This window comes from Furipterus horrens, unplaced genomic scaffold, assembly GCF_987537825.1.
Source record: "Furipterus horrens unplaced genomic scaffold, mFurHor1.1.pri manual_scaffold_5, whole genome shotgun sequence".
Lineage (NCBI taxonomy): Eukaryota > Metazoa > Chordata > Mammalia > Chiroptera > Furipteridae > Furipterus > Furipterus horrens.
In genome coordinates, this window is record NW_028327175.1 from 135304999 (window position 1) to 135331905 (window position 26907).

Consider the following 26907-nt stretch of genomic DNA (forward strand, 5'->3'; position numbering starts at 1 on the left):
TAAAATATTTTATTTACTTATTTTTAGAGAGAAGGGAAAGGAGGAAGAAAGAGAGGGAGAGAAACATCAATGTGTGAGAGAAACAGGGATCGGTTGCCTCTCTCACACCCCAAGGTAGGGACCTAACCTGCAATCCAGGCATGTGCCCCAACTGGGAATGGAACCAGCGCCCTTTGGGACCTCAGGCCAGCACTCACTCCACTGAGCCACACCAGTCAGGGTACAAAATGACTTTTCTGTTGCAGTAGGTTGTGGGTGCTCCTGAGTCTTCTGCAGAGGAATGGCTCAGGTCTGGGGGTCATTCAGGTGTTTACTGGGCTGGCACAGGCTGGGGGGTCTCCCGCCCACTCTCAGCAGCCCCCTCCAGCCCATTCTGCTCTGACCCCAGCTCAGGGTGCACCAGAGCATTCCGGGTGTCAGCTTGCCACAGCTGCACCAGGTCCGTGGGAGTCTTTCCTGCCTGGGGGAACCAAGAGGAGATCTGGTCACCGTTCAGAAGTCTGCAGCAGAAGGCGCCCTCCTCTATGTCAGTGGCTCCCCGTCTGGAGACCTTTTGGTTATCACAACTGGGGGGTGGAGGTGAAGTAGGTGGCGGGGTGGGTTCTACTGGCATCTTGAGTAGAGGCCAGGTATACTGCTTAAAAATCCATAATGTACAGGACAGCCTCCACAACAAAGAGTTATCCAGCCCAAAATGTCAGTAATGTCAAGGTTGAGAAGTCCTTATTTACACCTTTCCTATATCTTTCTGACTTGCCCATATTCCTTTAGTCTTTCTTGATTTAGGGGGACCCCCTCCTCATTCTCCTCTCTTTTGTGATTGCTCTGGATCCCAAAGAAGAGCTTGGACTAGGGGACATGGGATCCTAAGAGAACTCAAGGACCACCAGGAACCCACACGGTGTGCTAGGAATGGTCATGCCAACCTAGTGCTTAGGTTCCTTCCAATTGAGTCCCTCCATGATTTAGGCCTCCCTGGGGCTGGGCATTAGAACCCCCTTTGGTCTATTTGGGGGCCTTCAGGAAGTCCCCTAACTGCCCCTCCAGGCTGTTTCTCTGCACTTGCTCTCTGGACATAGACAAGCATAGAAAGAATTGAAAAGCTGGGTGGGCCTGAAAACCCCAGGGTCCCAGAGAGACGGCACTGTGAACGTGCTCCAAGGGCTGGCAGGCTGAGCGTTGCCCAGGTCTCTATTTCCTCTGAGTGCCCAGCACGAGGCCTGGGACTGCAGTGCACACTGATTACTGAATCAGGAAAGGAATGAACTTACCAGGTTCTTGGCCATCATGTCAGCCCCATGCAGGAGCAGCAGTTTGATGATTTTGTAGCGGTTGAGCCTCACAGCATCATGCAGGGCACTGTCCCCTTCCTAGAGCCAGTGGGATACTCAGCATGGCCCACATGGGCACGTGGGACCCCTCCGCTGCCTGTACCCCTATAGTGGGGCTGGGCAGGAAAGAACTCAGACACTCACTCTGTCTTTGGCATTGATGTCCAGGCCCAGGGACAGAAAGTGCTCCACGATCTCCACGTGCCCTGTTCGAACGGCCACATGCAGGGGTGTGCTCAGCAGCTGGGTAGGGAGGAAGCAGGAATTGCTCGCTGAAGGGGCCTGGACTGTGTGCCTTGGGAGCGGGGGGCTGCCTTAACTCTAGCATTATACCTCTGAGCCCTGAAGAGGCAGGGAATGTTACAGTTCTCACCATCCTATCCAATGGCCGAACTCTGAAGTATTACATGCTGCCTCCTCTGGGAAGCCTTCCATGATTCTCCTCTCACTCGGCTATGAGCAACTGCTCACTCCTCTGCCATACTTTTAATAATTATAAGAGATATCATTTATTGAGAGATGACTATGTGATGGGCATGGCAAAAGCTTATAAAACATTAGCATATATTTTTTTCACCTAGTCTATACAAGAACCCTGAAAGACGTTTTATAGATGAGCAACAGAGGGTCAGAGGCTTTCACTTGCTCAAGGTCACATACAAAAGAATAAATAAAAGATGATGAATGAATAAATGAATGAATAAGTGAATAGATGGATAAATGGATAGATGGATAGACAGATGGAAGGATGATAAAGGAGTGCATGGATGAACAAATCCTGCATCTTTTGGGTGATCCCAAAGCCCCCAAGATAGTGAATCTCTTCTCCCCCCCACTTCTCTGCTCTTCCTGCTCCCACCCTCAGACGATGGTTTCCAAGGGCCTGCAGTTGATGGAAATGATCTATCCATTCCTGGGCTCTGCAGCCACTCCAGAAATCAGACTGCCTTCCTGCCTTCCCTGGCTTTTCTGCCCTCTGCCCACTCCCTGCGCACAACTACCCCAATATCTGTAAGCATATTGCCCCACCTTGTCCCTCATACTGGTGTCTGCTCCTTGGCTTTGCAGGAGTTTCACCACCTCCAAGTGGCCCCCACGGCAGGCCCAATGCAAGGCTGTGCAGTCCAGCTAGAAGAGAAGGATGGAGCCTAATTGCAGAGCTTCAGGGAAGAAAGTGCCCTGGGGGAAAGGACCCCCAGCCAAAAGGGCAGGGAGGTATCCAGGAGAAGGGTACAGGAAAGAAATGGGGCACTCCAGTGCCTAGACAATGAATCAAGTAGAACATAAGAACCTTTGGGGGCCCCATCTAGTCCAAGTCAGACTCATAGAGGAGGAGATGGGGCCTGCCCAAGGTCATCCAGCTCACTAGAGGATGCCTGTCTGTGTCCCAGGTTGTCACACAGAGAGGGAGTCTAGACCCACCTCCTACCTCCCACACAATACCTGTCCTCTGCTCACCCGATCCTGAAAGTCCACAGTGGCCCCACTCTCCAGAAGCTTCTCCAGGATTTCCATGTGGCCCTCCAGGGAAGCTCGGTGCAGTGCTGTCCTTCGGAACTGTCCCCATAGAGACTGTGAAGGCCTGACCTCTGGCCCCAGGCCTGAACCCATCTCCCACACAAGCTGAGGCCAAGGCCTTACCCCAGCTAGATTCTGGACCCTGCACTGTGTCTCCATATCTTCCATGCTCTGCCAGCTCCTCATGCTCTATCCAGACCAGCCTTGGATCCCTTCTATGCCCTGGAGACTCCGACCTTCTCACTGACCCCCAGCACGTCAAGCCAGGCCTTTGCTCAGGCTGTTCCCTGTCCCAGAATGCCCATGTTTCCCTCACTCCCTTGAGTGTTTGATGAATCCTTGACATCCCTTCAAGATGCAGCTCAAGTGCTATCATCTTCTTGAAACCTCTAGCCAGAGCCATCCCAGGCACCCAGACCACCCTTCGCCGTGAGTGTTTGAGGGCAGGCCGAATCTTACTTGACTATTTCCCCTGCGTTACTAGCCGAGGGCCATGACGGGCAGGTACACCCAGTTACTGATTCAAGAAAAGAGTGCACTTCCTCCCTTCCCAATGCAGTTGGCTTTCCACTTTGGTCTCTTGAAATATCAGTCTCCCAGCTACTCTCAATCCTTGTCTTTTTCTTTTTTGTACTCCCAGCACTTAGCACAGTGCTCAGAGGGAGGAGATGCTTAGATAGAACAAGAATATTAAGACCCTGGAGCCTAAAGAATAGAAAGGACATGTCATCTAAGCCTGTAATAATGCAGGCTAAAGAGGGTGCCCATTAATTTACTTAATCCCAGTTTATGAGCTGGGGGAACACCCTACAAAGTGAGACAGATGTTGTTTCAAGGAAACAAACAAAAAAGTACGATGGGTGATGGAAACATTTTGAAAATAGTGCTGATGGTTGCAAAACATTAAAAAGTAATCAATGCTGCTGAATTGTACACTTAAAATGGCTTGGTCCGTGTTATATATATTTTATCACAATAAAAGTTTAAAAATGTTAAAGGACTCTGATATATGACACAAAAATATCATATCATAGCATATGCTTATTGCTTTTTCATTCATTCAATAAATACTTATCAAAGCACTATTGTTCCATTTGATCTCCATAATATGCTCCAAGGGAAGTAGGCTGTTTCACAGAGGAGGAAACTGAGGCACAGAGAGGTGACAGATCTAACTATAGGTCACATAGCTAGGGTGTGGTAGAGATGAGACTCAAACTCTCAACTCCTGGGCTTGGACTCTTTTTATTTGATCCCACTCCTCTTTCTTCCCTAAAAAGCCGGTGACACCTGGTACTCTGGATGGGGTTCACATTGAAAGGGTTGAGGCTATTTAGAGAAAGTCCTGTGCCGGGAAGGAGGCATCCCAAATCTTCCAGGACACGCCTCCCAAAGGACACCCAATGTCTGTTCTAACAGGCGCATGAGTGGACGGGGTGGCAGGGCAACTCTGAAAGGGAGGCAGGCACAAGTGAAGCTGTTGGTGGGAACATCACCTGATCACAGGTGTCTGGGGAACCCCCGTCGACCAGAAACTTCTCGATGACCTTCATTTTCCCTTCCACTGCCGCTTTCAGGAATGTCTCTTCCTCTACAGGGCCGGTCTGGAGGGCATAAATGCCATCGTGGAGGGCCACCCACAGTGCCCCAGGTCCCCCAGGGCTCCCCCGGCCCACACAGGTATCCTCCCATGACGCTTACTATCTCCTCGGGTTCTGGAGGCGGCTCCTGGGCGGCCAGGGCAGCCCGCTTCTTCTGCTTCCGTTTTTTCCGCAGCTCGATGAGGTTCTGGATCCCGCCCACTTCGATGATCTCCCGCCGCAGGTCTAGGGATGTCTTGCGCACACGCTCTTGGCCCTGCGTAGGAATGGCCCATCAACTCCACGTTAGGGGCTTGGGGACCACTGAGCTAAGCTGGAGGGGGCGGATGGGAGAACTTTCAAGAGGGAAAAAATCTAGGTCTGTCTCTCCTTCCCAGGACTCGGAGAAGCAGAGGAGACCCAGACACAGGAGGCTCAGACCAGGATGGGGGTTAACACATGCTGCGCTGCTAATATGCTTCCAGGGGTGCTGAGCTACTACTCAGGGACCACACTAGGTGGAGCAAGGCCACTTACTTTAACCTTTTGTAAGGCCAGGCTCGGAGCTGCCCCGTGGTGCTTCTCATCCTCCAGCATCAGCATGTCCATGGGCAACTTCTGCTTGGCGGTTCCTCGGAGTTTCTGATAAGCCAAGGAGAGGACGTGCTCCAGGGTCTGTCTGCAGAGCCTGGGGAGGCAGGCAGCCTCTCCCCTAACCACTCCAAGGACAGCTCCGAGGACCTTCTCCTGTGTGGCCTCAAAACCCTCCCTTTGCCCCACTCCTCCCTCGTCCTGGAGGACCCTTGGCCAGAGCAGGGCTCCTGGAGAGACACCCCCCCAAAAGGGGGCAAGTTTCAGTTCCCCACCTCAACCTCAATCCCAGCTCCAGCTCAAACACCTGCCCACTGACATCCCTGAGTCCCAGCAAAACAAAATTAAACGCATATATGAAATTACATATATTCAGTTTTTGAAGCACCAAGATTACGATAAATATTTTGGCTTTAAAAACTTACTCTGATGAAATAATTGTGATAAGAGATGGTAGTTATTTTTTTAAATGGCTTACTTGGCAATATAAAAATTTACAAATCTATGTGAGATACCAACTTTTCCCCCCTAAGATGTCACTGATCTGTGACATCCTAACGTGTAGAAATCGTTGCTCTCAGGGAACCTAAGAGACGGAGCCAAAAGGCCCCAGGTTTCAGCCCGAAGTGGCCTCTATTAACCCTATTCTCATTGTGAAATACAGGTGGAACGCCTTGCAACTCTCCTCTCCACTTGTAGCTCTGACTTGCCTGGACTACTTCCGCCTCTGGACTTTAAAGGAAACCGTCCTTTGTGGGGAGCTGGTGCCCCCATCTAAGAAGTTCCAGTGCACCCGGAACATTAGCCAGGTTGGAGGGCACTGATGGAGATGGCCACTGGGGAGGCATGGCCATCCTTACAGACCTCTCAGCTAACTTTTTAGCATTTCCCATTGAGTTCCAATGTTATACTCTTCAAGGGCCATTTTTGGGCCTGATTTCCCAGGTCTTTATTTTGGGGGTCCTGTGTCCATTGGCTTCTCCCTTCCATGTCGGGCTTACATAAAGTCTCCCCAGTGCTGGCCCCTCCTGAAATACCGCATTGTCTCCCAGGGGCGAGGGATGACCTAGGGCTGCAGCTACTACTGCATGTGGGACCCTGGCTAGGCTCCTCATGGAGCAGCCAGAGAGGGTGGGCTTGGATTTTAATCATCTTGGTACCCCCAGCACCTGTGACCGGGCCTAACACATGGCAGGTGCTCAGTGAATGTTTGGAGAATAAATGAATGAATGAGTAAATGGATGATCGCAGGTGGGCTTAGCATCTCTGCCCACCCTTAAGTTCTCAGTGATGACCTGACCCGGTAAAGGCTTCACAACAGAACCTCCTTCCCTGGGCTGGTCTTCAGGATCATCTTTCCCCTCCCAACCCAAGAAGGAGGCACAGGCTGGACAGATGCTTTCTTCTGAGGACCCTGCTGGGCTTAGGGCTGGTGGGAACAACTGGGGACTCTAATGCCCATCCATGTCTTACCTAGACTGTATGGCCTCCACCTTCAAATTTGTCTTTGTGGGCTGCCATACAGCAGGTGCTCAAAAATGATTATTGCATTGGCTGCTAATAGGTAACATATAACAAAACTTCCACCTTACTTCATAGCTGGTTGTGCAGATTGAATGGAATAATGCCTGTACAATCCTTAGCACAGAGCCTGGCACTTAGATGTACTTAATGGGCAGGCTGGCTCTGTGGGCACACAGTCCTGAGAGTCCTGCTGCTAATATTTGTTGTATGAATGAATGGATGAGGACTGCTCCGTGTCCCCTTGCTAAAGGTCTCTGTGTCCAGCACTCTAAAAATGTCACAGTGACATGACTTACCTGCCCAGTACTGATGCACGCACCCAAGGGGGAGTGACAAGTGGCATTCCTGGACATCCTGGGATGCCTGGGCCAAGATTCAGCAGGCGCCGTCCAAGCTCTTCCCCTATAGGCCTACCTTCCCTCCACCAGTCCTCATCTCTTCTTCCACTGCAGTCCTGCTCCTTCCCTCTGCCTCACCCCACTCAGCCACTCTTTTTTTTCTTTGAATGAAGTCTACCTCTAAGCTGATTTATCTTCTCCCTCCCATTCCCGGTAGGGCCAGTCCCCCCACCCCCACCCCGCGCCCCAATAAGTCCTCAGGGCAATCAGAGCTGCCTTCCAAATAGGTCAGGTGGCACCACCCTCCCTCACTCAACATTTAGTGGCTCCCCATTGCCCACAGAATAAGTATCTTTCACATGGCCCTCTCTGGTTTTGTCTTGCCTCCCTTCCCAGCCTCATCCCCTACTTCCAGTTTCTTGTAACAGTCATGCTTTCACTCACCTGGACTCGAACACCTGCCTTTTCTCAGACTGGAATACCCTCCCCACTCAGAGGCCCAGCTCAAATGCCAGCCTGTCCACAAGGAAGTCCTTGAGGCCCACAGTCAGAACGGCTCACCCACCCTTTGTGTTCCCTCACTTCCGATTTAACACCTCTATTTCACCATGTCCTCACTCTGCTTTCTTTCTTAGACGACTGTGCACCTGGCAGGTGTTGGCTAAAATGAATGCAGTTTGGTAAAAAGGAGGCAAGCCTGCCTTTACTGTCCTCTCATCCCTCACAGCGTTGGGCCCTTGGCGGAGCAGACCCCAGGCCAAGCATGAGTTAAAATAAAATGAAGAGTAGGACAAGTTCGCATGCTCCTCCTCGATTTCTTTATCCCAGAGAAAATGCAACTGCCCAGAGCCCTATGCTCCCAAGACCTCCCCAAGTGTGGCTGGCAGTCCTGGGGAAACCCACGCTTCCTTTCCCAGCACCCCTTCCTTCCTCCCTCTGCTCCCAGTCTTTATTCTTCTTCAGTGACCAAACACTGGAGTTTCTTCTGTCCCAGTCTCCCACTCAGGAACTGGGAGACCTCGGGGACCCACATTCCTGCATCCTCGGGCAGCTCCCTAGCTGTCTGACTGTGCAGCCGCTAGTCTCAAGGCCCAGATGGGCAGGCAGGGTCTCGGGGGGTCCAGCTTAGCTCTCCTACCCCACTGTCCCTCCACTCTGGGGCTGACGCCTCAGTTTCCTACTGCCGGCAACCCTCTTCTCCACCAGGGGCACCGTGTGGCTGGAACGGAGCCCTGGGGAGCCTGTCCTTCCCACCACAGGTATGGCAGCCAGCCTCTTCCTTCCCTTGAGAGCAGAGCTGGATGTCCTCAGAACCACCTTGGGCACCCACACCCCTGCCCATACCTCCTCCTCCTCCTGCGCCAGCCGCTGCTCAATCAGCGCCGTGGCCCTCTGCACCGCCTCGGAGCCCGCCATGGTGCCGTCCATGACCCGCTTCTGCAGGCCAGAGAGCCACGGGGGCTTTATAGACCAGGGTACCCACCCCCGCCCTGCTGGGCGCCTTTGCCATGAGCTCACCGGCTCAATTCTCCACCTGCCTCCCCCACCTGTCATCTTCACCCCGGGCAGCCCCAGAAGGCAGGGGGCGGCAAGGACAGTTGCCCCCCCACAAGCCCTGGCCTATTGGAGACAGAGGGCACAGCACCCCGAGAGCAGGGGCTACAGGAAGGAGCCTGCCCAGCCTCTGTCTTGAGTGCTTGGGCCCAGCTGGTGCTTAGCCAGGGCAGTTGGGCTGCACAAAGGACCCACTGGCTGCCCCTAGCCCTGATGGCAGTGCCACCTGCTGGACGCCTGGAAACTGTACCCAGCCAGTGCTAGTAAGGGGGCCTGAGAGCCAAATGTGGGGACCCAAGACAGTCCTATGTCCCGCGGCTGTCCTGTGAACAGGCCCTGCTGGCTCTGGAAAGGGGAAGACTGTTTCATCTGGGCCAGGGTACCAGGGTGGTTGATGGGGGTAAGGGCAGCTGCCTCCCTCTTTACCCGAAGCTCATGTAGGCGTTTTCCTCTCTGGGACTCTACAGTGCCCCGCAGCAAAGCATTCCTGCATTTGGCTCTATGTCCTTGAGTCCCTGACAAACCCCATCCACCTGTCTGTTTCAGGGGGCCTCTGCGGGAGGTACAGGGTCTTGCTCCAAAAGGGGCCTCAGGAAACCAGGGGAAGGGCCAGAGTGCAGGGCCAAGCCCACTTGATGACACCAGCTTCCAATGACGGTCCTTTTCTCCAATTTTCCTGTCAAGCTACCCTGACTGGGGGGACCAGCCACGCTGAGAAAGAAAAATATCCCCACTGGAGAAGCAGGCCTCAACTTGTTCAGCCCCACACGTGCAAGTGTGGGAGCCAGCCCTGGGTAGCTGTGACCACGTTTCACCTGCCAGTGAACCACAGACACCGCGGCTCTGCAGTTCCATAACACTCACGTGGCCGGCCCTTAGTTGAACCACCTTATCTAAGAGTCCCCTCTCTGCTTATATGCACACTTTTCCCTAAGGAAACACAGGAACAGCTCCTTTCTTTCTCTGAGCAAGCCAACACATGCTCTAAACTTGTCAGAGATTCGGCTTTAACATCACGAAGTGCGTAGTGTCTCCAGGATGTACGCACACACCTTAGTCCCGAGGGCCTGCCTCAGGCGCTGGAGCTGGGAGCCGGCAACCTCCTGTTGCAGAACAGACCAGCGGGTAACTAACACCACCTTTCTGAGAAGCTCCCTTCTTCACATCTGTTAGCCCACTGAATCCTCCCAGCAACTGAGGGCGAGGAGGTAGGGCAGGGGGTTTCTTATTCACTTTAAAAATAAGCTAGGTGGGTTCAGAGGGCGAGGAGGTAGGGCAGGGGTTTCTTATTCACTTTAAAAATAAGCTAGGTGGGTTCAGAGGTTTAGTGGTTTTTCCTAAGGACTCATGAGAACACAGAGCCCAGACACTAGCAGTTCAAGCATCCTCCACTGTACTCTCTGCTGCACCCAGAGCAGCTGGGGAGGCCATGCACCCACCTGCTCCCCCACCAGAGCTGGCTTCTGGGGCTTCACAGAGCTGCAGGGACGTCTAAAGTCAAAGCCAGGCGAGAGAGAAGGAACAAAAGGCTTTATTGATAAATATGCAGATATGTCCGTACACAGGGACCCGCTGTGGGGCCATGACTGGCTGCAGACCCCCCACCACTTGGATGACAGCCAGGGATGGCCCTGTGCAGACCCCTGCCACAGCAGCCCACCTGTCCAGCCACCCGCCTCATCTCTGCCAATTGTGCTGGGGGCAGGAGAGACAGAAGCTGGCCTCAGGTACCCTTCCCCTAGGGCTCACAAGTGGTCCCCTCCCCTCCAGGGGACTGGCACTCTGCCCAGGGCAGTCAGGAGGTGAGGGCAGGGGAGGGAGACAGCAGCTGCTTCAGACCCTGAGCAGAAAACCGCAGTGAGCACAGCTGGCAGCACCAGATGAAGATCTGGGCTTCAGGGACCCCCGGGGTGGCCCCCATGGCTCGAGCCTGCCGTGGAAGAGAGGCAGGGTGAAGGGGCCCAGTTTTCCTTTTCTCTGACAAGGTTGGCAAGGCCTGTGTGGCAGCACTGCTTCCTGGGTGCTGAGCACTGTGGCCCGCAGTGTCCCTTGGAGGCAGGGTCCCTTCGAGGCTCACCCAGCAGCCACACAACAGGGAGGCGCCCCTGAAGGAAATACCAGCACTCAAAGGCAGCAGAAGGGTGGGGTGGGAGGGCCTGGTGCTCCAGCCTGGGGGGCTCTCAGCCCTGCAGAGGCCCTCCCTGGCCTCTCTTCCCAGGGGTCTGTGGGCTCCTCAGTCCTGGGGTGGTGGGGGCTGGTTGATGATGACCTGGATGACAAAATCTTTCTGGATCTTGGTTTCCTGGAGCCGTGTGCGGTCTGTGAGCAGCTTCCCGGAGAAGAACCATCGCTGCCAGGACGGCTCGATGCCCTCCTGGGCGTGCAGCTGCCTCTTGAGCTGCCCTACCGTGTCGGGCAGGCTGGCGCTGAGCCTCACGTCCTTGCCCGTGGAGAGGCGCACCTTCAGTGGGAACTCACGGCGCACGCTGGGTGTGGGCTCCGGGGGCTCCATGCTCTCCTCCTCGGTGTGCTCCAGCAGCAGGTTCACGGGTGGTGACAGGCAGTAGATTGGCAGCTGGTAGCGATTGCCCAGCTCATCGTAGCATTCACAGAGGGTGCCTGTGGGAAAGACAGGGCTGTCCGAGTCTGCTTGGGGCTGAATTATGTCCTCATACAACCCCTATGTTAAAGCCCCAACCCTCAATGTCACTGTAATTGGAGACAGGGGCCTTTATGAGAGTAATTAAAGTTAAATGAGATCAATTCAGGTAAGACCCTGATCCAAAAGAATTAGTGTCCTATGATGGACACCAGAGAGTTACAGAATAGTCATAAGGATGTAAAGTACAGCATAGGGTATAGTAACTTTGTTTGGTGTCAGAGGGGTACTAGATTTATTGGGGTGATCACTTCCTAAATTAACATAAATGTCCAACCATGGGGTTGTATACCCGCTACTAATAAAATATTATACACCAGCTGTAAACCCACACCTTTATAGTCAATTAATATTTGACAGAGGAAGCAAACATATACAATGGGCTAAAGCTAGTTTGTTCAATAAGTGGTACTGGGAAAACTGGACAGATAATGTGTAGAAAAAAGGACCTAGACCACTTCCTTATACCACACACAAGAATAAATAAAAAATGGGTCAAAGACTTAAATGTTAGACCCGAAACCATAAAAATCCTAGAAGAAAACTTAGGCAGCAAAATCACGGACATTGCTCGTAGCAATTTTTTATTGGATATATCTCCCCAGGCAAGAAAAACAAAAGAAAAAATAAACAAATGGGACTACATCAAACTAAAAAATGTCTGCAAAGCAAAGGAAATCATCAACAAAATAAAAAAGCAACCCACAAAATCGGAGAACATATTTGCCAATACATCTGATAAGGGTTTAATATCCAAAATTTATAAAGTGCTTACAAAACAACACCAAAAAAACAACCCAATGGTCAAAGAACCCGAATAGAGTTTTCTCCAAAGAGGGCATACAGATGGCCAACAGACATATGAAAAGATGTTCAACATCACTAATCATCAGAGAAAAGCAAATTAAAACCACAATGAGATCCCATCTCACACCGTTCAAAATGACAGTCAATAAATGAGCAAACAACAAATGCTGGCAAGGATGTGGAGGAAGGGGAACCCTAGTGCACTGTTGGTGAATATGGAGATTGGTGCAGCCACCATGGAAAGCAGTATGGAATTACCTCAAAAAATTAAAAATGGATCTGCCTTTTGACCCACTGATCCCACTTCCGGGAACATATCTGAAGGAACCCAAAACACTAATTTGAAAGAACATAAGCACTTCTATGTTCATTGCAGCGTTATTTACCGTCACTAAGATATGGAAGCTGCTCATGTGTCCATCAGTAGATGAGTGGGTAAAACAACTATGGGACATTTACACAATGGAATTCTACTCAGCTGTAAAAACAGAAGAAAATTTTATCCTTTGTGACAGTATGGATAGAACTGGAGAGGATTATGCTAAGTGAAATCAGCCAGTCAGAGAAAGACAAATACCATAAGATTTCATGCATATGTGGAATCTAATGAACAAACTGAACTAAGAAGGAAAATGAGGACAGACTCATAGATGGAGAGCAGGATGACAGCTAGTTGGGGGCAGGGGTTCGGGGGCGGACATTGATCAAAAAGGAAAAAGGACTCATGGACATGGACAATAGTGTGGTGATTGCTGGGGAGTGGAGTATAAGGGGACTAAAAGGTAATGGGAAAAAATTTAAAAATAAAAAATAATTTAAAATAAATAAAAAGACACCAGAGTGCTCGCTCTCTCTTTCCACCATGTAAGGACGTAGTAAGCAGGTGGCCATCTACAAGCCAGGTAGAGAGCTCTTGCCAAAAACTGATTCAGCCGGCACCTTGGTATTGAGCTTTGCAGCCTCCAGAAGTGAGAAATAAATTTCTGTTGTTTAATAAGCCACCCAGTCTGTGGTATTTTGTTATAGCAGCCCAAGCAATCTAACACACCTATCATGGAGACTCCATAGTCCCAAACCAATCCTATAGTCATGTGTCCCTGGATGAACTGGGAGGAGCTCAAGGTAGAGTCAGGAAGACTTGGGCAGGCATTCTGGCTCCACCAGGTACTGGCTTGTAAAACTCTGGCAAATTATTTAACTTTCCATTTGTTCATTCAACAGCTCTTTCCTCAGCATATATGCTGGGTGCTGGGGTTATAAGAATGAATGAAATAGCACAGGCCTAGGCCTTACCTACAGAGTATACCTGGTGGACCTCAATTTCCTTACTTATATAATGTACTGCATGTAGAAATATATTTACTGTGCCTCGAGCAGTTACTAAGTGCTAGGATGAGACTAAATAGTATCTCTCTGAATCCTAACAACTAGCCTATGAGGTAGGCATCCCACTTAAAGTAAGTACTGAGGCTTTAAATTCAAGGTTCCCAGCTCAGGGTCACAAAGTAGAGAAACAGAGACATTAATGTTAAACCTTAAGCCTAGATCTAAGACTATAGAGTTCTACTGGTACCCCCTCTTTATATGGTCCCACAGGCTGTTATGAATGTAAATTAGATGACGCAGAAGCTTCCAGTTCAGTGCCCCACACATAAGCACCAACAGAAAGTTGGTACCTCAGATATTCTGGGATTCCAAAGTGCCCTGAGTAATCCTCAGCCTGCTCTCATCACACTGCTCTGAGGTTTGCTGGTGCCTTTCATTCTCTCATTGGGCAGACAGGAACTGTGTCTCATTTTTCTTTGCATCATCACTCCTGGTCCCTGGTCATAAGGACTGCTGAATAAACCAGTGAATAGCCACACCTGCCACCCACTAGCTTGGACAGCAACTCCTGGTGTGGCTGCCACTGGCTCTCTTTTACCCTAAAGGGCGCTGATGGCCCCCCACCGTGCCCGCTCACCATGTGGCAGGGTGATGCTTGCTCCATCCAGGATGGCCTGAGCCAGCTCATGGTCGTTGGCCTCAGCTGCGTAGGCAGCGGCCTTGAGGGCATCCCAGATCTCCTTGCGGCCCTCGAAAGCAGGTGCTGTGTCCCAGAATTCATCCCGCTTGCTCCGCAGCTGCCCATCCGTCATGGGGTAGTCACTCTTCCATTTCAGCCGCTCCTTCTTCAGGGGCTCATTGCGTCCTGGGCAGGACAGACGGGAGAGGCTCAGCATCTCTAACGCCAGGGCTGCAGTCCACCTTCTTCCCAGCCCCTGCCCTCCCCAGGCCAGGACCAGGACCCACTGCCTGGCTCACTCCACCCCCCACCCCTTGCAGTAGCTCTGAAGTATTTAGATCTCTGGGCCCATCCTTGGAGTTAGGAAGAGTCTAGAAACTGCACACACACACCTAGGGACATAAAACACTTTGTCAGCAAAGCATATACTGTCTGCTGTTGCTGTTGTTTAGGTTTTCAGCTTGTGCCAGATCACAGGCTAGGTACTTTAGACCCATTATTCATTTGATCCTCAAAATAACCCACTAGTGGGGAAACTAAGGCCCAGAGAGGTTGTTGTTTGTCTAAGGCCACACAGGTACCAATTTAATGCAAGACTTTATGACTCCAAAGGCCATCCTTGGACCACTGTTTGTACTATTCTGCCATTACGGAAAAAAATTACTCAAGAATTCCACCATCAGAAGTAACCACTGTTGACACCTGGACATATTCCTATCTATCTTCTTTTCCCCCATTTTTCTCAATGTAGTCGATTTGTATTATTAAATATTTTTTATTCCTTATTATACGAAGCATTTTTAATGTTTTCATGCCAATATACAACTTTCTTTTTACTTCACATTTATATTGTCACTGTATAGTACCATGATTAAAATTATAAACAATTTTACTGTTTTTTCATATTTCTCTATATAATTACAAAAACTTTTTTTAGAAAACCATAACCAATGAGCCAAAAAAATCCTGCAGCATCTGAAGCAGAAAGCAATTATGCTAAATGTCATTTTTCTTGTTATCTAGCCCCAAGACAACTAGTGGCCTGCTAGACAACTCCGGACCACAGTCAAGGCCAAAACATCAGTATCTCTCAAAGGCTTTAGGAAGCTCAGTCATCTCAAAGCTGCAAGCAGGATGAGCCACAGGAGCAAGGTCTAAAGCATTTGGCTCCCACTCTCACTTGGATCCTACAGGAGACTAGACTAAAGTTGGGGGCTCCCACTAGGCCACCCCGTTAGCTGGGGCAGGAAAGGGGGAGCTCTTCTGGGGAAGAGGATGACATTCCCCAACTGTGTGAAAGTACCCCATGCAAGCACTTTATTTATATACATTACCCCATTTCATCCTAGCAATAGCCTTAGGTGACAGGTGTTATTATTGCTATTTCACAGATGATGGGGCAGGCAGAGAGATTAAATGACTTGCCTGAGGTCACACAGTTAATTGACAGAGTGAGGATTTCACCTCAGGTCAGACTGAATCCACAAACAGCCCGCCTGTGGGTTTGCTGATACCTGTACAGGCAGAAAACTCTTGGGTCAGACATTTCATTTAAAGTGTCCCTGGGTTAGCAGAAGGAAATGCAGGTCCAATTCTTCATAGGAAGAAAATATCTTCAAATACGGCTTCAAAGAATTTCCAAGATAAAGTTCCAAGGAAAACAAATAATAAGGTCATAGGTTTTTTTGTTTTTGTTTTTTTTAAATCACAGCATACAAGGAAAGAAAGCAACGTGAGCCAGAGCCAGCAAAAACAGCAAACGGAAGAATCAGACTCACAAAAATTTCAGATATGGGATTTACCAGACACAGATTATGAAATACCAATTTATGAAATAAGAGCGCCCTAAAAATATGAAAAAGAGATTATAAAGAATGACCAAGCAGAAGTTAAAAGAATCATATAGACTTCTAGAAATGAAAAATATAGTAACTGAAATTCAGATGACCTGACATTTTTAATCAGAATTTCCAGGAGAACACAATAGGAAGAATGGTGATGAAGCAATATTCAACAACTGATCTATAAATGTAATGAAATTCCAATAAAATTCCTAACTGGGAGATTTTTTTTCAAGGAACTTGGCAAGCTGATTCTAAAGTTTATGCAGAAGCACAATGATAATCCTAGAGAAGAATAATGTGGGAAAACTTGCACTACAGTTATTAACACTAATTATAAAGCTATAGTGAGTGTAGTACTGGAACAGGAACAGACAAGTGGGCCAGTGGAATGAAATAGCCCAGAAACAGACCCAGGCATACACAGAAACGCGCTTCAAGTAAGAAGGAACATTGCAGACAGGGTGTGTGGGGTGTGTGTGTGTGTGTGTGAAGTGAATGTGAAATAATATTAGAAATATATATATTGGCTCTGCCCTCAGTTCTTGCTAGTATTTTATCTTTGACCTGGTTCCTGACACAGAGCTCCTAAAACCCTTGTAATTTCCTGAGCGATAGCAATGTCTGATACAGAGTTCCTAAACTGCTTGGAATTTCCTGGGTGACACAAGTATATTTTGTTTTAATGAGGAGACTCTTGGTGGGATCCTGGATGAGGGCTGGTCACCAGAAAGATTAGGTCATGATACGCTTGGAATTTTCAGCTGTGCCTCCTATTCTCTGGAGCGAGGAGAGGGGCTGTAAACTGAATTAATAATTGATCATGCCTAAGTGATGAAGCCTCTACAGAAGTCCCCAAAGTATGGGGTTTGGAGAGCTTCCAGGTTGGTGACACATCCACATGCTGGGAGGGTGGCGCTAAGTAAGTCCAGGGACCAGAAGCTCCTGTGCTCAAGACCCTTATAGACCTAGACCTCACCCTTTGTATCTCTTTACCTGACTGTTCATTTGTATCATTTAAAATATCCTTTGTAATAAATTGGCAATAGTAAGTAAACTGTTTCCCTGGGTTGTGAGAGGCACTCCAGCAAATTATCAAACCCAAGTAGGAGGTCGTGGGAACCTCCAATTTGCAGCCAAGTGGAACAGAAGTTGTGGGTAACAGGAAGTGAGGGACAGTCTTGTGGGACTCAGCCCTAAAACTGTGGGGTCTATGCTAATTCTGGAGAGTATGAAAATTGAATAGAATTGTAGGACACCAGGTGGTGTCTATAGAGAATTGAAGAATTGCTTGGTGTGGGAAAAACCCACACAACTAGCATCAGAGGTATTTTGTGTGAGCAGCAGAGGAGAAACATAGATTTTTCTTAAAATGGACTATTGATGAATGGTATTGGGGTAAAGTGTCTCCATATAGGAATGAACACAAGATCCCTACCTCACACCAGCCACAAAAATCAAAACCAAATCAAATGGAAGGTTTAAGTGTGAAAGACAGAAAGGAGGCACTGCAGAAACAGAAGATTAGTTTTGTCCATGTACTTTGTGGAAATTTGGCCCAGAGGTGTTTCTGCCTAGATCCTACTACGTCATTTCTGATTCCTTCTCTTTTTGGTCCTTTAGTATTGATTACTCCCTAGCAAGAACTTCAATCCAGCAGGATTCACAGTCTTGGTGCAGTCACACCTTCAGGGACCTCTAGGGTGTTGTAGGTCTGCCCCTCTACTCAGTGACCCCAGCCTTGGGGGCTTCTCAACTTCTTGAGCTGATTTGTTTAGCTTTCCTTCCTCTGTGCTGGAGGTCACTTCGTACTGGTCTCCATCTGTGTCTGTCTGCTCCTCCTATGGATAGAAGTTAGATCCAGCTAATGAGCCACTGCTAATCCACAGAGGGTTCAGAAATCTTGTCAGCACTGTGAAGTCAAGAGCACCCAGTTGTGAGGAAGAGGCTTCCTAATGAAGAGAGACCAGGCTTTGCGACAGCTGCTGTTGTTGCTTCGATCCCGCCCCCTTCAATGGTCATGTTTTGGTTCTGTTCCTAACAATTTAGGTTGCTGGACCAGTGACCCCAGGACACCTGAAGCATAACTGTGTATGCATGCATCTTGCTCTCTCTTTAAAATGAACACAGTTCCGTGGTGTCACCTTTCAAAGTCATCATCTCAGGAGGCCACGGGTACTGAGGATGCTTTGCTTGAACACCTCACTTCAGAGTCCCCTCCCTTCCACGTAGCCAGCAACACACCTTCCTATTATAGACACACTTTCCCCCACAGATAGACACAATGCCAGTGAGCCTCTCCAAGTATTAACAGCATCTGCCACTACCCAGGAGACGACGATTTAAAAATTCCTCACCCTGCACTCTGGTCTTTTCAGGCTGAAACTACTAGAAAATATTAGAATGGGTTGGTGATGGTGGGAAGGGGGAGGGCTTGATGCTATTAGAAAAGGGCAGCATGCCTTGGCTGACTAGCTTGGTTAGATCTTCATCCCAATACGACAAGATCGAAAGTTCGATTCCTGGTCAGGGCACATAAAAGAAATCAACCAATGCATGCATAAATAAGTGGAACAACAACCCAATGTTTCTCTCCCCCCACCTTCCTCTAAAATCAATAAATTAAAAAAAACGTTTTTAAATACTTTTTTTTTTTAAGAAAGGGCAGCAGGAGCCCTGCCATGCCTTCTCAGCCAGCACTGCACATCACAGCCAGCAGGGGGCAGCTGCAGCAACTCTAGGCCAGGTGCTGGCTTCCTTCAGCAGTGAGTCAAATTCAGCATAAAAATATACGTAAGTTTTCCAGGCCCAAGGCAAACATGTGTAAGAGACATTCTAAAATGTCTGGATCCCTCCACAATGATGCTCACAATCTTAGGTGCAGATACAAAGAAGCTTTTTTTATCCAAACATAAAAGCAAATTGATGATGAATATTTCTAATTTCATTTACTTAAAAAAATGTTTTATAGTTAGTTGAGTCAAAAAATGTGGGCATTGGGAAGGGTGTGAATACACTTACATGCTGAACAAATTGGTAAAAGCATTCTGGAGGGCATTTGGTATGTACCCCAAAACTTAAAAATGTACATCCCTTTGGCTCAGTTATTTGGTTTCTAAGAATGCATTCTAAGAAAATAATCACAAGTATGTGGTGAAGGCTTATCTACAAAGCTGTTTAACTCAGCACAGTTGTAAACAGGGGAAAGCTAGAAACAAGTGAACCGCACACATCCAGGGAAAGGCTAAATAAAACCTGTGCCTCTGTGGCAGACATTCAGTGATGGGGCAAAAGTATGCGGAGTAGCATGGGGACATGTCCAGAATACAGCAAAAAAGGTTACAGAACAGCAAGTGCTTTGTGCTCCAGCTTTTTTGTTTCTAAAAAAGAATGTAAAATCATATACTAAAAGGACTGGAAGGACACCAAAATGTTAACTGGTTATATCTGATAGGCAGTTACAAGTGTTTTGTTTTTGTTTTTCTGTGGTTTTTTTTTTTTTCTTATGTTTTCCAAGTTTTCTGCAACAAGTATTTGTTACTAATAACTTGTTCATAATAAGAATAATACAATGAACGTTGCTAACAAGGAAAAAAAAGGTGCATGAAGTCTGGGGGAGCAGCTTCAAAAAATTAGGAAGAGTTTCAGAGCCGAGTAAGGGGGTTTGAGGGTGAAGATGATCCAGAAAGCTCAAGGTCAACAGCCTCTAAGATTTCAGTTGCTGGCAGCTTGCTCTGAGTGACATTCTGTCCAGGGTCAGGACAGGCTCTGCTGGTTTCAGCAGCAGGAGCATCTAGTGGCTTCTACTTATGTCCCCACCTGTCCTAGATAAGTTCCAGGTCAAAGACAGAGTAACAGAAATGGTGTTTATCCCCAGTGAAGCTGACAAAGGCGAGATTTAAAAAACAAAAGATCATTCTGTAGTCAAGGTACACACCTGTGAGGGAGCTCCAAAACACCCATGAAAGTTGGTTTCTGTGACTGTGATGGGCAGGAACAACTAAGATATTTGTGACTGAGAAGAGAGTGTCTGTTTCTGAGTATAGAGGCAAAAGCTGTGGTATTGAAGGGTTAAAAATACCACCTGCATTAGGATCTTCTGGGGTGCTGGTTAAAAAGGCAGACTCCCAGGGCCACCTCAATCACTGAACTGGAGCAGCAGGGGTCGGGCTGGGATATGTAGGGATTCTGACTGAAAAAGCCCCCTTGTAAACACAGCAAAACAGGAGGGGAAATGGCAGGCTCATCTACATGTTAATCTAAGTTCATTCAACAGATCATCTCCAAAGCTGCTGCTGAGAGCAGATCTGGACACTGGGAGGGCACGCTGTCTGGGTCGGGGGAGGATAATGATGGTGGACGCTGTGGGTTGGCCCCGATAATGAATGGTGTCTGGCCATACCACCCCCAAGGGAGGGCACTGAAAGAAGAGTGGGAGACAGAACACTAACCATCCTTTCCAAATTGCCTAGAGCAGGTTTGCATTTCTGAGAGTGCGTGTATGCATGTGTGTGTGTGTGTGTGTGTGTGTGTGTGTACATGTACTACTCGCAGTACCTGACACACACAAGTGCTCGCCCAGCTCTGCTCAGCTGGGGCCTCCCCATGTGGCCTCTTTACTGGGCACAGGCACTTCTTTCTGAATTCAGAATGGTTACACAAAAGAGGGGACCCTCAAGAAACCACAGAAGAATGACAGGCCCTGGCTGCTTCCCTCTGAACATCTCAGGGCCTCACGGCATGCCTGGCCCAGTGCAGGTTTTCAGCAAGTTGTCTGCTGAGTTGAAAATGGAACTGACAAAGGCACCGTGAGCAGGCAGAGAGCAAGGTGGAGGAATTACAACTGAGAGCAGAAGTGGCAGGCGGTGGGCGGGGGGTGGGCAGGAAAGTCTGCATGGGGGAGAAGTCAGGCAGTCCCTTCACTTCTTGATCTCGGACCCAGGAGATCCTTATTGTGGCTTCAGAGACTGGCACAACTGAGCCACTGGGATGTGATACTAATTCTGACACCAGCCAAGGGAACCAGAGATTTCCCAGGACAATCAGTCGACCCAAGTCAGGAGACGGCCCTATTTATACCTGCAACAATCCCTTAACTCTGTTTCCACACTGCTAACAAGCTCCAACCCCAGGCCCTTACTCCAGGGCTCGGGCCAACAGTGTCCTCCCCAGAAGTACTGGTTATGTGACAAGTCTGGGCTTGCTCTGGCTGGTGTGAGAGATGAGGCTCCAGGAAAGAGAAGGCAGGGCTGCATGGGCCTGTTGGCCAAGATGCAGGCTCGAGTCATTCCTTTTCTCCCTCCCCCTGCTAACCTCAGTTGGCATGCAGAAGGCTGGACAGCCAGGACTAAAGGATGGCACCCGGTGGAGGGGTAAGAGGTCAGGAGGAATAGCAGGCCCTGGGGAGAATCAGCAGGGGGAAGTGAAGCTCAGGCAATCCCTTCAGGATGACCCTCAGAGCCTGGGAAGCCTTCGAAGGGGAAAGTGCTGGCCCAGCTCTGCTCAGCTGGGGCCTCTCCACGTGGCCTTTTTACTTGGCATGAGCCCTTCTTTCTCACACATTTCTTTTGGCCCAGCTCCGGAGTTCCCAGAGGGGAAAAGGTGGAACCAGTTGCTAAGTGACAACCAGGCTTCCTAAACTGCATCCCCTGATGGGGCACACTGGGTCCCAGGTGGCCCAGGGCAGGTTGAAGGACTCGACTCTAGGCTCCTCTGGGAGCTCTGTACTTGGCTCTGTGATGAGACTCAGCCCAGGGCAACTGCAGTTCTGTGCAAGACCTTGTTTTTCCCCCTGAGGCTGGGACCACCCCCAGCTCATCTTTGGGATCCTGGAGACAGGCTCAGGGTCTGGCATGCAGGAAGACTCAAGAACTGTTTGCCGAATGAATGAGTGAGTTAACGAAGTGAGCAGGCAGTTTGGGAAAAGTGAGAAGAGTTGGAAAGGGGACAGGCGAGATCAGAGGCTGTGGGAGACCAGATGGGGCTGCCTGGAAGAAACCCCTCTAAGGAAGAGGGGGAGGAAGAGAGGGGGTGGCAGAGGTGGGAGTCCAGGAGGATGTCAGCCACCACACCCTGCGAAAGCCTGGAACCATCATGGCAACTGGAGAGATGGAAGTGCAGCCAAGAAAAATAAACCTAGCCAGAGGCCCCCTGCACGGTGGTTGCAGGTGTGGACAAGGGGCACACATACCTTGGAGACAGAGTGTGCTTTCTCTGTGCTTGCACACAATGCACACATTTACTGGGGGGAGCAGGGACTTCATCTGCTCTCTGCCCTGTGCCTCCCGCCCAGGGCCCAAGCCGTGTGCAGCTGGGCAGGTAACCAACTCTTCCCCTGACCTGAGCTGACTTTGCCAAACAGTCCCCCTGTCCTATTTCCTGCTTGAAAACTGGCCAATCTGATCCTGACTCCCAACTGAACCCCCAAATCCTCAGGGTTGACTCGGGGGTCTAACCTGCCATATAACCGACAGCTCCTTTTTGAGGCTGGCTGGGAGAGAACACTGTACTTCACAGGTGGAGTTCAAACTTCAGGTGTTTGGGAAATTCCTGCATTTCCCTTCAAGTCCATATGAAATTTTAATAAGATACAGCCCATTTCCTTCTTGTAATAAATATATTCCCGTCTTCATCATGTTCTGATGTGTTTGTTCCCAGGTGCAACAAAGTCCTGGCCTGAATGTGAAGAGTTCCCAGGTTACCAGCTCTAGAGGGAACCTTGATTAGACGTAGTTTCACAGATAATGGTGAGTTAACAGCCACATTAGCACAGCCTCTCTCTCCAATCTGGCTACTCACTTATATACAGGATTCAGAGATGGACTGAAAGGTGGGGGGCAGTTTATTTTGACTACCTGTGTGAGTGCGAGCGGATGCAGGCGGACGACCTTACCATTCTAAACTTCAGAATTCCCATCTGTAAAGAGGACATAAGTCCCATCTCATGAATTGCTGTAAGGATTACAGACACCACTCTGCTTTGGTGCTTAAAAAAACAGTAGCTACTGTAATTAGTAATCAGTTAGTAATTGTGCAATTAAAAGAACCAAAGGCCCTGACTGGTGTGGCCTGTGAACCAAAGGGTTGCCAGTTCGATCCCAAGTCAGGGCACATGCCTGGGTTGCAGGCCAGGTCCCTAGCTGGGTGTGTGGAGGAGGCAACCACACATTGATGTTTCTCTCTCTCCCTTTCTTTCTCCCTCCCTTACCCTTTCTCTCTCTAATAAAAAAAAAAAAAGAAAAAGAAAAAAAAAGAACTAAAGGTTATCGTCTTGTCTTTTTTCCTAAAGCTGCTGTGATTTTGGAAACTTTGAAAATGCATGCTATAGAGAACTCTTCATCTCTGCCTCACCGTGGAGGAGGATGCAGGGGTTAAGTGAGGTTAAGTTTGACAGGGACAAGAGCAAGCTTGATGAATGCCCACTTTCCCGTGCGGCTGCACGGCACAGGGTCAGCACTTTTCCTGGGGCAGAAGAGGGAGGATGGCGGCTCATAAATAAAGCAGGAACTCCCCAGAGGTTGCTAGAAAGGTCTATGGTATCTGGCCAGCTCCCCCTGCTACCTCAGGACTCCAGAGAGGAGAGACAGGTCATTGCTGTCACTGTGCTTTCCACGGGCATGCTGTAAAGAAGGTTCCCTGTGGGGAAGTGCAGGCTAGTCCCAGTCTTGCAGCCAGCGACCTGGAGGCCAGATGGCATAGCCTGACTTTTGACACCCACTGGGTGCCAACTGCCACAGCGCTTCACTCAGACATATGTGACCCCATCAGGGCAGGTGCCCCAGAGTATGGCAGAATCCTAAAGCCAAGAGTGACATTAAAGTCATTTACTCTAGCCTCTTTATTTTACAGATGAGAAAACAGGTTCTGAGAGGGGATGTGACCTGACCCAAACCCTACAGCTCTTGCCCGTTGTGTGTGTTTGCGTGTGTGTTATGCGTGTTATGTGTATTACCACTCCATTGCCAGTGAAAGTTGAATTATAACTAGATTATTTTTTAATAGCACCTCTCTTATAAGGATGTGATGATATTAGTGAGGTGAAATAAGTCATTTACAGATTTTATTTACTTATTTAGAGGGGAAGGAAGGGAGGAAGAGAAGGTTTGAGAAACATCAACCGGTTGCCTCTCGCATGCACCCTAACTAGGAACTGAACCCACCACCCAGGCATGTGCCCTGACCAGGAATCAAACAGGTGACTTTTTGCTTGGCAGGATGATGCCCAAACAAGCCACACCAGTCAGGGCATACAACTAGAATATTAAAATGTTAGTAGTATGACACAGAGTAGACAAATAAGCCAATGGGCTAAGCAGCAAGCCGAACACACACTGCGACTAAGAGTGGAGTTGTTCCGAGTTTGCCTGACCTTCCAGTTCCCACTAGGGAAGAGCAGGGCCTAAGAGCTGGGCCCTCCCAGGACACTTGGGCGCAACTATGTGCCCAGGGCTCCTGTGGGCTTGATAAAAACACAGACATGGGGCACTAGCCCGAGACTAATTCCACATGGCTGGTTTAGGGTTCAGGGGTGGCGACCAACCTCCCAGCCCAGTTCAGCCTCTGTGGCCATTTGGGGATAAGGCACTCGCTATGCCCTGAGGAAGCCTATTTTGTTGTTAAATGGTTAGAAAGTTAATAGACTTCTAGTTATCCTTTACTGAGCACTATGTAGCGGGCTGTAGAACAGAGAAACAGATTTTGGAAGCAGACAGATCTGGGTTCGAACACCAACTTCATCATAAAATCAGCTAAGTCACCTTGGGTAAATGCCTTAAGCTTTCTAGTCTCTTCTCCTGGGAATTAGTGAGTGCTAACAGCCCCCTTCTTAGAGAGGTTGGGACGATTGAAGATATCTACATATATACTAAATTAACTAATAGAATTGAGATTATATATAATCAAGTAACCTAACACCCCAGGTGTGACCTCCCTAGCACCACGCCTTACATGGCTCTTGCTTCCTCAATCTGAACACGCACACTCCAGCGCCATACTTCCACAGAGTAGGCACTTATTGCTGTCACTGAAATAGTTTTTTGCCATTGTTATTATTAACATTACTATTTTGACCTGGAATCCACTGGCTCTGCTGTCTGGAATAACACAGCTGCTATCACAGGGTTGACATTTTGCTCTTCTCCAGACTGAAGATCCCTCTTTGCTCCTATTTTATCCACTCTCCTTCCAACTAACCTATTTCACCTCACAAGCCCAGGTGAGGTCTGCACAGCACCAAGTCCCACCAGAATCTTGCTTTCTCAGTCTGAGAACTGACCCCTCTGCCTCCACAGCAAATATAACAGCAAGTTTGCCCAGACCTTTTGGGGCTGGAGTTAGAAAAGGCCTATAACCCTTCCCCTGGTAGTGGCTCTACATTCTCTCAGACCCAGTGTTCGTTTACAGTCCACACCCCAGCAGCTGGCCCTCAGTCACTGATATTCAGGTCTGCGTCTTGAATGGCGTGAACTTGGAAGTCAGAAGACTAGGTCTGGTGCCACTGTGACTCCTGCTGTGTGACCCAGGCATGGCACTTAACCTCTCTAAGCACAATTGCCAAATGCAAATGCTACTCTTCTTTGTGTCCTCCAGAGACACCAAAATGCTGCAGGAGTTTCTGTGAGAAGTGCCCTGGTCAAGGGCAAAGTGCACACAGATGCCCGACACCCTGAGATCTGAAACCCCTTCTTTTCATGTGGCACGGCTCAGGACCCACACATCTGGTCTGTGCCTCAACAGAGAAATCCTCGTTAAAGCATGTTCATTATCCTCCAAAGCCAGGCTCTGGCCCCACAGGCAGCTGTGTCTGACTCATTCCTTCCCCTTCCTTCTTACAGTCTGTGAATCACAGCCCTGTCAGGCCACTGGCCTCACTGGTTTCCTTCCCAAGCATTGCCTGGTCCCTACCTCCATCCACCAGGATACAGGACACAGGGGTCCACACACACCTCTCCCCTGGGGCCGTGAGCATCCCACACCAGCCTGAGTTACACGTGTGTGTACCCTTCAGACTGTGCTGTCCTTCCAACCTGACTGTCAACTCCTGGGGGGCAGGGTCTCAAGAGGTCTTACAGTGTAGTGTATCAAAAAACACAGTTGCCTGGCACCTACTCCAGGGATTGTGACTTAATTGCTCTGGGGTATGGCCTGAGCATCAGAGGCATGTAAACGTTCTCTGGATGATTCTAACATGTGTCTAGGGCTAAGATGCACTGATCTGGAACTAGGCTGCCCAGCCTAGCTGGCTGCTTCAGCTGTGTTTAATTAGGCCTTTGAGATCGCATAGCAGGAGGTTGCTCAGGGAGAACCCCACGCCTGCCTGAGGTTGGCCATCTGGAGAGTCCTTTCAAGGCTCTCAGCCAGGCTGGTCATAAGGCAAGAAGTGGATCGCTCAGGGGACCTGTGCCTGGAGAAATCTGGCTGCACCGTCCAGAGGAAACAGGGCTAAGCCCCTCTTTGCAGAAAGGAGATAAAGGAGCCAAGCGAAGAGGCCAAGAGCAGGAGTTTTGGAGTCAGACAGCCCTGGACAAGTCACCTTACTCTCCTTAACAAGGAGAGCCCTTCCCCTCCCAACTCTGCTCAGCCTAAGGCCTGATCTCTTGGGCCTGTGTGGCCAGCACCCAGACACCCTTTTCTATAAGGACACAAAGGACTTTGTCTCCAGGGCAAAGCCACAGACTTATGGATAGAAGACGAGCAGCTCCAAGGCAAGGGGGATGCTGGGAGAGGGAGCGAGGGAGGTCCTATTTCCTAAGAAAACCCTCGCACCCCCCTCCCCAGCTGTTCTGGGCAAGAAGAAGGGAAAAATCTGACTCATCACAGTGCTGTGTGACTCACAGGCAGACAAAACTTACTTGCCAGACTGGCAGGGAGGAAAGGCTGCTGCTCCCACCACACTGGGGGCAGTGGGCACGTAAAACCCATCCCTCCATCGATGCCTCCCACCCGCGGCCAGGCCTGGGTGGCTGGCCTGGCAGGAGAGCCTCACTCAGCTTGGCCCCTTGACAGCTGGGGCTGGTCCAGTAACTTACTAGTGAGGATGGAAGCTGGGAGGGAGACAGGACTTAGAAGGGTTGGAACATAGAGAGGTGGCTTTGGAAATAGAGAGGATCTGGGTGTGATGTTTAACTTTACCCCTCACAGGTGTGACCCCAGGCTGCTGA

The 26907-nt window shown here is 49.4% G+C and overlaps 2 protein-coding genes across 8 annotated transcripts in view; both read right to left on the reverse strand.

Moving 5' to 3' along the window:
- Positions 1 to 17: 17 nt before the first annotated feature.
- On the reverse strand, positions 18 to 8341 carry ANKRD2 (ankyrin repeat domain 2). Of its 5 annotated transcripts, none has more exons than XM_090277887.1 (9): positions 8227 to 8336; positions 4967 to 5071; positions 4551 to 4706; positions 4346 to 4453; positions 2790 to 2888; positions 2361 to 2459; positions 1476 to 1574; positions 1272 to 1370; positions 18 to 460 (listed from the first exon to the last, which is right to left on the reverse strand). In XM_090277887.1, exons 1-9 carry the CDS (start codon positions 8308 to 8310, stop codon positions 311 to 313), a joined length of 999 nt encoding a protein of 332 aa, XP_090134013.1. In that variant the 5' UTR covers positions 8311 to 8336; the 3' UTR covers positions 18 to 310. The 5 variants fall into 5 exon arrangements, with proteins under 5 accessions (XP_090134013.1, XP_090134018.1, XP_090134016.1 ...); XM_090277888.1 differs by having other exon boundaries at positions 395 to 566; XM_090277892.1 differs by lacking the exon at positions 4346 to 4453 and having other exon boundaries at positions 8227 to 8341.
- A 1610-nt stretch (positions 8342 to 9951) lies between these two features.
- The window catches only part of UBTD1 (ubiquitin domain containing 1), a 51826-nt gene continuing 34870 nt past the window's right edge, over positions 9952 to 26907 (reverse strand). For all 3 annotated transcript variants that reach the window (XM_090277893.1, XM_090277894.1, XM_090277895.1), the window contains 2 exons: positions 13866 to 14093; positions 9952 to 11055 (listed from right to left, as the gene is read on the reverse strand). In XM_090277893.1, coding sequence (XP_090134019.1) covers positions 10670 to 11055; positions 13866 to 14093 — 614 coding nt within the window. In that variant the 3' untranslated portion in view covers positions 9952 to 10669. The remainder of the gene's footprint in view (positions 11056 to 13865; positions 14094 to 26907) is intronic.

Coding starts and splice junctions, on each gene's coding strand:
- ANKRD2 (XM_090277887.1), bottom strand. CDS start 8,310: ATGGACGGCACCATGGCGGGCTCCGAGGCGGTGCAGAGGGCCACGGCG. Junction 2,889..4,345: donor CCCCAGACACCTGTGATCAG/GTGATGTTCCCA, acceptor CTATGGGGACAG/TTCCGAAGGACAGCACTGCA. Junction 1,371..1,475: donor ACATCAATGCCAAAGACAGA/GTGAGTGTCTGA, acceptor CACTGGCTCTAG/GAAGGGGACAGTGCCCTGCA.